At 48.8% G+C, this 12,927-nt stretch overlaps 1 protein-coding gene and 1 pseudogene across 2 annotated transcripts; both read right to left on the bottom strand.

Moving 5' to 3' along the window:
* Positions 1-4,163: 4,163 nt before the first annotated feature.
* CCL24 (C-C motif chemokine ligand 24) lies at positions 4,164-7,297 on the bottom strand. Its single transcript, XM_081053397.1, has 3 exons — positions 7,043-7,297; positions 6,696-6,813; positions 4,164-5,451 (listed from the first exon to the last, which is right to left on the bottom strand). The coding sequence occupies exons 1-3, from the start codon at positions 7,113-7,115 to the stop codon at positions 5,298-5,300; spliced, it is 345 nt and encodes a 114-aa protein (XP_080909523.1). The 5' UTR covers positions 7,116-7,297; the 3' UTR covers positions 4,164-5,297.
* A 4,747-nt stretch (positions 7,298-12,044) lies between these two features.
* On the bottom strand, positions 12,045-12,562 carry LOC308499851 (prolyl-tRNA synthetase associated domain-containing protein 1-like; annotated as a pseudogene). Its single transcript has one exon. The product of its transcript is annotated as a prolyl-tRNA synthetase associated domain-containing protein 1-like (transcript).
* Between the last annotated feature and the right edge of the window lie 365 nt (positions 12,563-12,927).

A 12,927-nucleotide genomic window follows, 5' to 3' on the forward strand; every position in this document is an offset into this window, starting at 1 on the left:
ACCTTGGTCGGCCAGGGAAAGGCTTGTATCTTATCAATAATTGCCTCGGGTATGACCTTTGTCTTACCCGACCACACAACACCCAAAAACTTAACAGATAAGCCAGGGCCTTGGACCTTTTCCTCATTCACCGCCCAGCCGCGTGACTTCAGGTGGCGGAGAAGAGAGGGAGCTGCTTGCTCTAAATCAGAAAGCGAATCTAATGTTAATAGAATATCATTGACATAATGAAACAAGGCCACAGAGGATGGACGATCCCACTGTGCCAAATCCTGGGCCACGAGCCCATGGCAGATAGTGGCGCTGTGCAAGTATCCTTGCAGAAGGACTTGAAAAGTCCACTGCCGCCCGTCCCAAGTAAAAGCAAACTGCTCTTGACACTCGGGTGCAATGTCAATGGAGAAAAAAGCATTGGCCAAGTCCACTACATAGTGATATGTCCCCAGGCTGACAGTCAGACGATCCATCAAATCGTGTATTGAAGGCACTGCAGCATGCAAGAGTGGCGTCACCTTATTTAACTCCCTATAGTCCACAGTCATTCGCCAGGTCCCATCTGGCTTCTTGACAGGCCATACTGGGGAGTTAAAAGGACTGTGCGTTGGCCTCACAATATGTGCCTTCTCCAATTCCAATACTGTACGACCAATATCCTCCTGCCCTCCTGGCAGGCGGTACTGTCACACTGTAACCACGCGCCAGAGCTGTGGCAACACTTGAGGAGGGTGGTGAGCATGCCCGTGTGTCACCACTTTCACCACCCGGATCCGGAGATGGAATTCTCCTACCGACGTCTGTAAGCTGAGGCCATGTAGCATGTCCACCCCTAGAATATACTCCGGAACAGGGGAGACATAAACCTTGTAGGTATGAGGGGGAAGCCTTCCTATACCCAGTGTTAAGGAAACCGCTTTCACAGTCACAGTCTTTCCCCCGTAGCCATCAATGCAGATTGCTGGTCCGGGGAACAGTTCTGGGTTCCCATAAACGAGACTGCAGTGTGTGCCAGTGTCAACTAGGGCCAAAACCCTCTGCACATTAGAAAGGGACCAATGTATGGACAGTTCCACGTGGGGCATCCGGTCCCCGCTTGTCCCCTCTGACCAGGTACCTAGGCCCCGCCCCTAATCAAGCTGAAAGGAGTCGGCCTCAAGCAGCTGCATGAAGTCCTGGAGTGTCAAGGGTTGTGCTTTCCAGACTTCCCCTTTGGGGTTCACTGGAATTGCTGTTCCGGACGCAGCTGTTTCCAAATTTCCAGCAGGAGTGCATTGGGTTGTCAGTTTATCTTCTCCCGATTGACCCCTGCTGCCACGAGATCACGCCACATCTGTGCGCATGTTACTCTCTGAGGCCCGTGACCTCACCCCCTTCCTTTTGATTTGGGCTTCCAGGTCTCAACTGCACGGACCTCCTGTCTCAACTTCCTTCACCTCCAGCTTTCAACATCCCCTAGGGTGGCCATGGCAGTTGTAACTTCATGGATCTGCCAACCCACGTAGGGCATAAGAATGGCAACCAAGGATCCAAAAGCACTTGCAATCCAAAACCAGATCTCTCATGCTGGCTGTAAAAAGCTCGTCATCCGGCCCCCCACGTATTAGGGGTGAAAATAGCATTTCTCATACCCATTTCACAGATGATTTGCATGAGTTCTGTATATGACTGCCACTGACTCACAGTGTCTGGCAGCTCGTCTGGCAGCCAGCCTGTCCCCATACTGTGTGTACCGCAGCAGTAAGCCACTCCATTAGAGTGTGGTTGCCCTGGTCGTGGGCCAACCTATGGCAGTTCTGTAACCTTTGTCACAGGGACGGATGCACTGTCACAAAGGCTAGCTTTTCCTTCTCGCCTGGGGAGCAGAGAATGCTGTCTGCCCCCTCATCCCATAAACGTAATAGCCAAGCCGAGACTGGCTCTCCAGGGTGCTGTCGGCACCGCCTCCCCAGCTCCTGCAACTCAGTGGGCGTGTATGGGACATGGGACGTAGGTTGTGAACTCAGTCATAGCTGGGTTGCCGGCAGCAACGCCCCTGGGGCCCAAAGGTGGCTGGTGGTTTACCTTTTGCTTCAGGATGGGCCAGGTGTGGGGGTTGGGAGCTACACTGTCTCCACTCGCTTCCTCCGCCTCTGCCTCAGAGTCTCCACTGTGGAATCCCTCTTCTAACAGGTAGATCCGAGCTTCCAGCGCCTCCAACCTGGGCACCTGGTCCTGCACCTGGGCTATTCCAGCAAGCACTTCCTCTGAGTTATGATGCAATATGGTGAGGACCTCCTCTAACTGAGTCTTGAGCTTCCAGCGCCTCCCCCCGGGGCTGCCGGTCCCACACCTGGGTTATTTCATTAAGTGTGTCTTCCGAGCTACGACGCAAGGCGGTGAAGAACATCCAGCCTACGCAGCCAGCTGTAGCCTTCTCCTCCTCCGGCAACTGCTCAGCCAGAGCCTGCAGGGCTCTCTCCACACTTGCCGGAGAGCAGGAGAGCCGTCCATGTCCTCCCACCGCTCCTTGGGAGTCAAACTCCTGCGAACAGTGTCTACCGGGTACCACACACTGTATGGGGGCCACCTGTCCTCCTGCCCAGAGTCACACACCATTCCACATGGCCGGAATCCTGCTCGCCGTGCCAGGCGTCTGATTAGGTGGAGGCCTTGGTGCAAGATGTCCACAACCCTCAGAGCCTACAGCAGCAGCATATTATCAAAAGGAAGGAGACGCCTTCTATGGCCAAAGGGTGGTGTGCCGTCTGAGGCTCGAGTCTCCCAGGCAGACCGTGCCTCCCATTTCCAGTGCCTCCCAAACCTGAGCTTTCACACATATAAACTGCTCCATTACCCTTTTGGGTATTCTGGCCGGTGCCATACCCTGCTTGCTGTGCCATGTGTCGTGTAGGGTGTGGGGAGAGAGCCCCGGAGACCAGTTTCCAGGCTCTCGGGCTCACGTGGAAAGGTGCTGGCTCAGGTAGTAGATGGCCGTCAGCTGTGACTAGTTGGCCATGAGCTGTTACCAGTTAGTCATTAGCCACTGATATAACTGCCATGGCTACACTAGGGGGTTGGTTGCTTAGTTGGTTGGCAGAGACAAGTGGACGGCAGGTTGCAGATCGTGTGGCTCCTGCTTCCTGTGTCTCCAACCCAGCTGCCAGCGAGAATATAGTGGTATGACTCCCCTATCTATGGCACCGTGGGTGTTCCTTTTTGGCCTCACCATGTCCTGCATTCTTGTGCGGGGAGTGGGAGCTGAGTCCCTGCATGACAGATGCGTAGTGTGATGGGGTGAAGGGAGCCCGCAGAAATCTTCACAGAGTTGGCATCTGAATGGTGACTGAGACTTTACTCTGGAAAGAAGAGTGTATTTCTAAGGATGGAAGAGAGCCGGAGCAGTCAGGGACGAGAGACGAAGTACAATGACCAGGCCATAGATGACAACAGAACTCTGACCCACAGCCCCTGAAGCCACCAGCCCAGAGCCATCACTGCTCAGTGACTGCCAGCTTCCGATGACTCCCCCTTTTCCAGCTCAGGGCCAAGCAGAGAAAGTCAAATATGCTTCCAAATCAATCACATAAGATGTTTGCTTCTAGTTAACTTACCTCCAGCTTACCTTTTCTAGTTAACCACCTCCAATCGAAGCACACCTGCATCTTCCCTTTTGTCCACTCTGAAGCTCAACCCTCCCACCTACCTGCCTGCGAGTCTCTCCGCCAAATGTGAGTGATGGTAACTGACTCCCTTACTCCAGCAAGCTCTGAATGAATAACGTGATTGTTTTCATGTGAGTGATCTCCGTTCATTTCCACAGGGAAGTCATGTAGTCTGGTATGGCTGCAGCTGGGGCCATGGGAGGGCTAAAGCAGGCAAGGGAGAGGAGGAGAGAGCCTCTGGGAGTGTGGAGAAGCTGGCAGTGGGCTCTCCTGCTTGCGGGAGTGTCTATTGGACCAACCTCTTTGGAGAACAGTCGGGCGGCTATGTTAGAAGCGAGATTATAGTGGTACGACTCCCCTATCTATGGCTCCGTTGCTGTTCCTTTTTGGCCTCATTATATCCTGCGTTCTTGTGCGGGGAGCAGGACTAGAGACCCTGCATGACAGCACTGTTCACACCCAACCCTGCCTCTACAGGCAGGACACAACCACCTTCAAAGAAGAAATCATTTTACTTGGAATGTACCTGATAGTAGCAAGTGTGTCCACACTCTTTTTTTTTAATTGACGTTTATTGGGGTGACAATTTTTAGTAAGTAGATTTCAGGTGTACAATTCTGTATTACATCATCCATGAATCACGTTGTGTGTTCACCACCCAGAATCAGTTCACCTTCCATCACCATATATTTGATCCCTTTTACCCTCATCTACCACCCCCCTTGTGTCCACACTCTTGACATACAAATTACATGGTATCTCATGCATAAGAAAAAAAGCCTGGGTCCCTCTCCTCCCTCAGCCCCCACCCCATCTTCCCATCACCAAAATGTGGGGAAAGACCAGCTTTCAAGCCAGAGCAGATCTTTGTCCCCAAAGCAGCATGGAGCAAGCCATGTCACAAAGTGGGACATCTCCTCGAAGCTACATCTTCACAAAGGAATTAAACTACCCAGGCTGTCCCCTTATCCTGCTCTTCCACGCCCATTTTGTTACAAAAACCAATGGGTTCCTGAAACCTTTATTATCATATCCCATAAGAAGTGTGCAAGGAGGGCCAGGAGCCGGCAGTGAATGCCGCAAAGGGGCCCTTGCTTTTGTTCGGTTTTCATTCACTCGGAGTGCTGGGAGAGGGACCAGCCTGGGGCATCCTCCACATGATGGAGAGATGCAGCTGTTGTCAGGTCCCCCATCCCCAGATAGATAGATAGATAGATAGATAGATAGATAGACAGACAGACAGACAGACAGACAGACAGATAGATGATAGCCCGTAGGCCCCACCGCAAGACCAGAGGGCCCAGAGAAGGCAGCAGCAGGCTAAGGTGCAAGCAAGTTTGTCTACAGGTTGGACCTCATGCACCTGGGCTCTGATGATGCCTGGAAGGCAGGGGAAGGGCCAGCTCCAACTCAGAAGGAGGACAAAGGACCTTCTCCCCAGCTCAGGGAAGGCCAGGGGCACAGGATGCTTGGAGCCTTTGCTCAGACCCCAGGAATTTTTATAGACGAGACACATCCCCTGCAAGTGATGCTGAGAAACAGGAATATTAGCTCTTCATTTATCACCGTTGGCTCACCAGGCCCCAAGCAGCCTGGCAAAGAACTGAGACCAAGATGCAACTTCAGGACAAGGGGCCAGGAGATGGTGAGATGCAGCTATTAATAGGGCGTCTCTGGAGACGGACTTGGGTGCCCATTGCCCTGGCCCAAGGATGAGGCCTTCTTCTGCTTGGTGTTCAGGTTCTTCATGTACCTCTGGACCCACTGCTTCCTAGGGTTACTGCAGAACTTCTGGCCCTTCTTGGTGGTGAAGCTGTGGAGGAATGACAGGGCACACCTGAGACCTGGCAGGGAGCCTGGAGCATTTTAGGAGGAGGTGGGTGTGCAGCCCATTGAGGACAAGCTGCTGCCCAGCCTCCTAGCAAGTTACTCACACGATGTCTTCTCTGTGTGTTTCTGTGCCTCCCTGTTTCAGTGTCATGTTCAGTCACCTTCCTGTCAGAGGGGGGAAGCCCAGTCCTGCCTTAGATAACTCTCGATCTCTACCCACAGGGAGGAGTAAGAAAATGCATTGAAAATCCCCAAGAAAAAAAAGGCAGAACCTCCAATTCACACACTATGCAAGGAAGTGTGGCCAATAAGGATATCAGGGCTGGGATGGGGCAGTAGGATGTCCTCCTCCAGGCCAGTGGAACTGGGGCTAGTTCCAGTGGGGGAAATCACTAATAATATGAACATCACCTTTCTACAGCATGCCACTGTTTACACAGTGAGTTCACACCTCCTGCCTTGTGTGAGAAGCAGCTATGAATTATTTGAGTACTAGGTGACCTTGAGCAGTCACTTTTCTGAGCCTCAGTTGCCCTCTGTAAAATGAGGATGATCCTATCTGACTCATAGGATGGTCAAGAGGGTTAGTTAAGATAACATTATGGGCCGGCCCAGTAGCTGTCATGTGCTGCCGTGGGCTACCGTATGCTGCCATGAGTGGCTGGCGGCCAGCAAAAGTGGCCGGCAGCCAGCGTGAGTGGCCGGCAGCCATCATGAGCTGCTATGTGCTGCCATGGGCTACTGTGTGCTGCCATGAGTGGCTGGTGGCCAGAAGCCATCGTGAATGGCCGGCAGCCAGCGAGAGCTGCCGTGAGCTGCTGTGAGCGGCTAACCAACCACTGGCGACTGGCTGCCTCAGCGGGGAGGGGGGGGCGGGGGGGGGCGGGGGGGGCGGTGCTCAAGGCTCCTAATACCAACATGAGCCAGGGAGCTGTGTCCTACACAACTAGACTGAGAAACATAGGCTTGAACTAGAGTGGGGGGGGGAAGATAACATTATATGCCCTGAATGGTGCCTAGTATATATTTGGTGCGCAATAAATAATCGTTAATTCTGAATCCTCTTCCTAGTTTTCTGGGTGTGGAAGTTGAGTCTCAGAGAGGTGAGGTGACTTCCCCAGAAACACAGAGCTGGGTCCTCCTGACCTCACCCCTCAGTGACCCTGGAGGCTCCCATCTCCCTGCTCCTCTCCCATCAGGTGCCCAGGGAAAGTACTAGTTACTTACATCACTCCTGCCTTGGGGCAGATACTCCCATTGGACAGCTGGTAGCTTACCACTCGGCTCTCAGGAATTTTCTTGGACACGAAGGACATGCAACAGGAAGAGGCTATGGTCGCAGAGCCTAAGAGAGAGAAGAGCTATGTCCTTTCTCACCCTGCCCTAGGCTCTGGGCTTCAGAGACAGACAGAGCCTGTCCCCTTCACTAAATACCTCTGATCTAGTCACAGGGCAGCAGCATTCCCCTCCAACTCCAGGCTGATCGGCCCTCCTCCCTCCACCGTGCCCTCCTAGCTATGCCCTCAGGATGGTTGTCCTGCTCAAGAGAGTCATGCTGGGGCTGGAAATCTTACCTGCAGGGGCAATGCAGTAGGTACACAGGGCCAGGAACAGGAGGCTGGCTGCCATGGTTGTGGGGCCTGCCATGTCCTGGAGAGCAAAACTGGGGTGCAGGAGGAGATGGACTGGGTTCAATGGCCTGGTTCCTTGCAGGGAACCCCAACCTCCTTCTGCCCTTTATAGAGGAAGCTAGGAGGAAACACGCATTGGTATAGCCTCCCCTCAACGCCTCTAGGCTTCCTTGAAAGTCCTAGAAGCCTAAGTTCTGCAAACGGGAAGTTGTTGCCCAGCTGAGTCAAAAGCTATTTTGGGGTGCTCTAAGAAAGGGCTGGGGGAGGGGAACCATTGCTCCACCAGGACAAAGTTCAAAAGCTTTGGATGCACATTCTAGAAGGCTGATGGGGATCCTGGCTATGTTGCTCCTTCCCTGTGAGATCCTGGGTAAGTTACTCATCCTTCTAAGTTTCTACAGCTGACCATGGGTAGTCATCCTATCTCCTTTTTCCATTTATTCATTCATTCATTCATTCATTCATTCACCTGCTCTTATTAGGCATGTGCCATATGCCAGACTTCTGGTGGGCAGACAGGTATGTAATCAAGTGTATGTAATAAAGTATCACAGGTGCTGATAGAGGCAGCATAGAATGAAGCAGATGCTGTCATTGTCATCCATATCCCCTTGGACACATTTACCATGTTCATGCACACTGGCTTTTGGTGGCCTTGTAGTCCCCGCCTTTAGGCTGCCAGAGCTACCTAACCTACAGGCTATAGAAAAATGGGAAGTGACTCAAAACTTACATCATCAGGGCAGTCCTTGACAGGTATCTGCTGGAGAGATACGGACTCCAGGCCCAGTGTGACCTATACTGCTTCCTGAGTTCCTGGTGGGGTCAAGTCAGTTACCTTCCATGCCGTGAGACTTCGCAGTCCCCCTCCCCTGCTGGTTTCCCCTGGAAGCACTTCCTAATAAGCCACTTGCCCACGAATCCTTGAATTTGTGTCTCGGGGTCTGCTTTAGGGACCCTGACCTGAGACAAGGGGTATGCATGGGGAATGGGAAACCAGCCAGTTCTGCTGAAGGGAAAGTCAGCGATGCACTCGGATTTGACGGCTCTGCTGAGGTTTGAAGGATGGAAGTGGCAACCATGCCGGGGCTTTGCCAATCATAACGATACATTCAGTTGTTAGGAACTGAAGTGGCTCTGTCAAACAGGGTGGGACATGGCTCCCACCTCACTCCAAGCCCCTTTCCAGGATCTCAGGCTAGGACCCCAGGTTTAGAGACTCTTGTCATTGATGTGTCCATTTCCAAACTCTCCCCCCAGTCCTCTCCATTCTACTTCTCATGGAAACACTTGGCCTTCTTTGGCCTCCCTGCTCTGGCCAACTATGGCACCAGGAGCACACTAGTATGGGAGCAGAGTGGCACTCATCACCTAGATGACAACCAGTGGCCAGTGTATAGAATGAATACATGGTGGACCAACTTTGGTCCCTCTCCTCTGGACCAGGGACTTCCACATGGCCTCCGCCCAGCAGGACTGGGGTCAGCGTGTACACAAGGCAGCCAGCAGGCAGGTCTTCTGCTGCTCACAAGAGTGGAGTTGGGGAGGCCAGCAGGGCCTGATCTCCCCACTGCCCTGCTATACGGTGTGAAAACATTGAGAGCCCTGCTCAGCTCCTCACCAGCTTTGCACCTTCCCCTCATCAGCCAGCAGTAACAGTCCTCACCTGGCAGAGAACAGGGAGCGTTCAATGATGAGTCCTTTCTACATTCAGGGACTTTCATGATTCCATTTTATGACATCCCATTGTAACCTCCTCAACAATTCAGAGGGGATAGCCTATTGTCTGGGTGTTATGCCTCAGTGGGTGCAGGGAGTGGGGTGAGGCAGGAGAAAGAAATGGTGAAGGAAGAAGTGGGGCAGAGGCATCGTGTGGGAGAAGAATGGGGACAGGGCTGAGCAGGGTGGGTGGCACGAGGCGGAGCCCTTGCTGTCCATCTGTGGTAAGCACAGTGCCAGGGCAGAAGGCCTTTGGGTGGGAGGGTTTCACCCTGATTAGTCATACCCTTTAGGGGCTTTTCCAAGGCCCTTTCTAAAAAACATCCCATCCTGGTGCTCTGTCTGGAGAAGGAGGTAAGGCAGGACTTGTCAATCCTATTTTAAAAGGGGAAAACTGAAATCCATGAAGGATAAGTGACTGGACACCATCACAACCATGTATCTGGTCTCCACAAATGGGATCCTGCACCCTTCCTGCTTGAAGAGGCGGAATCCAACAGCCAGAGTGATTATTTAAAGTAAGAGTGGGGAGGAGGTCCTAGGACAGCAGAATAGAAAGGGATAAATCAAAAGAGAAAGAGGAGGGAGGGGATGAGACAACGAGGGGGAGGAGGAGAGCACGACAGCAGGTACAGACTTGAGGGAGGGAGGCGGAAAAGAAAGAAGAAAGAGGGGCAGTGTGAAGTACTTGGAAACCCCCTGGCTTGGCTCAAACCCTGCTCCGCACCCCGCCACAGTTTCTCCATCTCAGAAGTGGGGTGTTGCCCAGATCTGCCTCTCCCCTAGTGTGGCAGCCACACCAACACAGATGATACGATACAAGAACTGGCATTTCTTTTTGAATTGCAAAATGTGTATTATTTGGCAATACCTAGTATCAGCCACAGAAATCCAGTTTACATCAAAAGACACTATTGTTTGATTTATCTTTTTAAAAGCATTCATTATTTTTCATTGTAGTTTTTATTTTTTTAATCAGGTTGGTTTAACATTCACTTATCAAATTGATATAAAAATAAAACAGGTGATTTTTATAACAAGTGGTTAGGAATCATTTAAAAATTATAAAATTTAGCCAAGTATTATTCTTTCCTTTTCCTTTGCCTAGGAAAACCTATTTTCAGACATAACACATAACCTTGTTTGGATGATTGTCCTAATCATTTTGAGATGTGTATTGGAGATTTCAGGAGAGAGTCTATCCGTTCTGTCAATTCCAAAATAGGTTTAAACACATTAACAGACTGTATGAATCAGTATCTCTTTTTCACGTACAGCCCTTGGAGGCAGAGTGGCAACCAGCCTTGTGTCCTTGGACAGGTCAGTCTTTCTGGGTCTATTTTCACCAAAAGGTGCGAAGAGCAGTTAGACCAGTTATCTAAGGTCCTCAGTGTCTTTGAGTCTATTCATTAAACTTTCATTTATATGCAAAGCAACCTAAAATTTACTTAGAGATATAGTGCAGCGTAGGTTAAAAACTAACATGGCAACTCAGAATAAGGTTATCATTTATAGAAAGTATATCTTACTTACCACCACTTAAATCCGTTCTTTACTTTATGAAAATTGTGCAATGAGTGGACTTGTAGTTCCTAATCATATATATTAAGAAATGACAAGTGTTTACTTTGATTTTGCCTTAGTGACATAAATTGGTATAAATTAAGTACAGTATCTCTACCAGATGGAAATTAGTTTTTGAGTGATCAAATTTAGAAAAATATGGTTATCTTATGACTATCCCATTTGATTATACTAGAGGAAAACATGAGAATTTTCATGACAAGATCTATAGGCTATTTTTGTAGTCTAGTCTGCACGAGACTCTCAACTGATGAAGGGTTTTGTTTGAATTTAAGTGAAGTGAAAAAAATGTCAATTTTCCTTTATTTTTGAACTAGCTTCTATGTGACAACTGACAATACATAATCTTGGGATCTTATACTTCTCATATGCCATAACTAAAAGGGGATGAGTAAAATTTAATATATAACTTATCCATGTTCACATTTCTGATTTTTTTTTAAAGATTTTATTGAGGAAGGGGAACAGGACTTGATTGGGTAACAGTGTGTATTTCCAGGACTTTTCCAAGTCAAGTTGTTGCCCTTTCAATCTTAGTTGTGGAGGGCGCAGCTCGGTTCCAGGTCCAGTTGCCGTTGCTAGTTGCATGGGAGCACAGCCCACCATCCTTTGCGGGAGTCGAACCGGCAGCCCCATTGCCCAGAGCTCGCACTCTAACCAACTGAGCCACCCGTCCGCCCAACTTTTCTAACTTTTGAACAAAGACTAAACAAATCCTTCTTAATGGCCTGTGTATATTTTGCTACTGAGTTTTAAAATGTAATTTCATTAGTATAATGATTACATTTTCCATCCCTACTTTGAGTTTTTCTAAATTAAAGTTATCTAAGAATATAACTTTATAAAAAGTTAATTAGCTTATTTTTTTCACTGAAAAAAAAATCACCAGTTTAAAAACAAACACCCAGTAATGTACAGTTTTAGCCCTTGCCCCATGTTTAATTTTCTTGCTGGGGAATTATTCGTTAATCCTCATTTCCCAAAGATAAGCATAAATATCAACAATTTAATATATTCCTTTTGATTTTTTCCCTATATGTACACTGTCAAATGCATAATTTTATATATGCTGTTTTGTCACTTGATTTTTTCAAGTACAATAACACCCTAATGAAGATGTAACATAGTTAATCTTAGTTAACTAACCTTAGTTTTTGTTTTGTTTTTGTTTCATTGGGGAGTATTGGGGAACGGTATGTTTTTCTAAGACCCATCAGTCGTTGTTCTTCAATCTAGTTGTGGAGGGCGCAGCTCAACTCTAAGTCCAGTGGCTGTTTCCAATCTTAGTTGCAGGAGGCACAGCCCACCATCCCATGTGGGAATTGAACTGGCAACCTTGTTGTTAAGAGCTTGGCTCTAACCAACTGAGCCATCCGGCCGCCCCTAACTAACCCTTGTTTTGATGTTAACTATTCTTGTAATGCATTCCTGTAATGATTCATGAAGGGTAGGATCTGAGCTAACACTACCTCAATACATCTTTCTAAAAACAGCTTCTTTAAGCTGAAATATTCCTCCTAAAACGATTTAAGTAGTCGCCAAACCAAGATGCTAAATACTCTTACCATTTTAAATGCTTTTTACAAATTACAATGAAGAAAAACAGCTTTGAGAAATACATGTATTCTAAATATTAGCCCAATTAGTTGTTTTTATCAAAATTTAGGATTATGGGATCGTGTCCTGTCTTCTTCACAAATGTAAGAGAGTCTTCGGGGCTCAATCCCATGGTGGCAGCACTGGACATTGGATGAAAGTATACCTTTTCATATCCACCTTGCAAAACAGCAGACTCCAGAACAAATGTCACATCTCCGTCATCACAGAAGCGTGTCAAGGGTGTGGCACAGCCTTGGCCAACTTTAAGTTTTTCTAGCATGGCTGTTTCATCAGCAAACCACAGATTTCCATTTCCAACACCTAACTGCTTGGCAAGATCATTTAAATCAATTTGTCTCTCATAAAGAACTGTCACCAGCCAATAGCCTTTTTTCTTTTTGTCTTTAAGAAATAAGTTCTTACTATGTGCTCCCTTCAAATGTTGGATAGGAGGCATCATTTCTTCAACTGTAACCACCTCCCGTGCTCCACGACCTCCGTGCAGGTGGCGCATGCGCCGAGCTGCTGCTCAAGCTCCCCACGCAATTTGGCGCCTGCCATGCTGCTGTGGTGGCCCGGGGACAGACCTAGAATTGGCATTTCTCCTTTTAATTTGAATATGTCTTGTTATGGTTACCCTATATGACAAGGGGTTTTATATTTATGGCAATGATATATAATTTCAAATACCTGAAGACATGTCCCAGAAAGGGAGAGTTGGTCTTGAGTTTAGGGTTTCCGGGCGGGAATTCCCACCCGTTCTCAGGAATATTTTTGCTTTCCCATTCCCGAGTCCCGAGATACAAACTATTTTCTGTTCTCCACCGTGAATCATTTCCACAAAGTGACAGCCAATTCTACCAACCACCAGGGTTCAAGGAGCTGATTTTCCCGATTTCCTGACCAACTTTTCTCGGGATTCAGGA

The sequence above is a fragment of the Rhinolophus hipposideros genome, assembly GCF_964194185.1.
Source record: "Rhinolophus hipposideros genome assembly, chromosome: 7".
Lineage (NCBI taxonomy): Eukaryota > Metazoa > Chordata > Mammalia > Chiroptera > Rhinolophidae > Rhinolophus > Rhinolophus hipposideros.

What these genes read in the sequence shown, in the direction of transcription:
- CCL24 (XM_081053397.1), bottom strand. Translation starts at nt 7,115, where the DNA reads ATGGCAGGCCCCACAACCATGGCAGCCAGCCTCCTGTTCCTGGCCCTG. An exon ending in CTACTGCATTGCCCCTGCAG is followed by an intron (nt 6,814 to 7,042) that starts GTAAGATTTCCA and finishes TCTCTCTCTTAG; the next exon opens with GCTCTGCGACCATAGCCTCT. An exon ending in TGCCCCAAGGCAGGAGTGAT is followed by an intron (nt 5,452 to 6,695) that starts GTAAGTAACTAG and finishes ATTCCTCCACAG; the next exon opens with CTTCACCACCAAGAAGGGCC.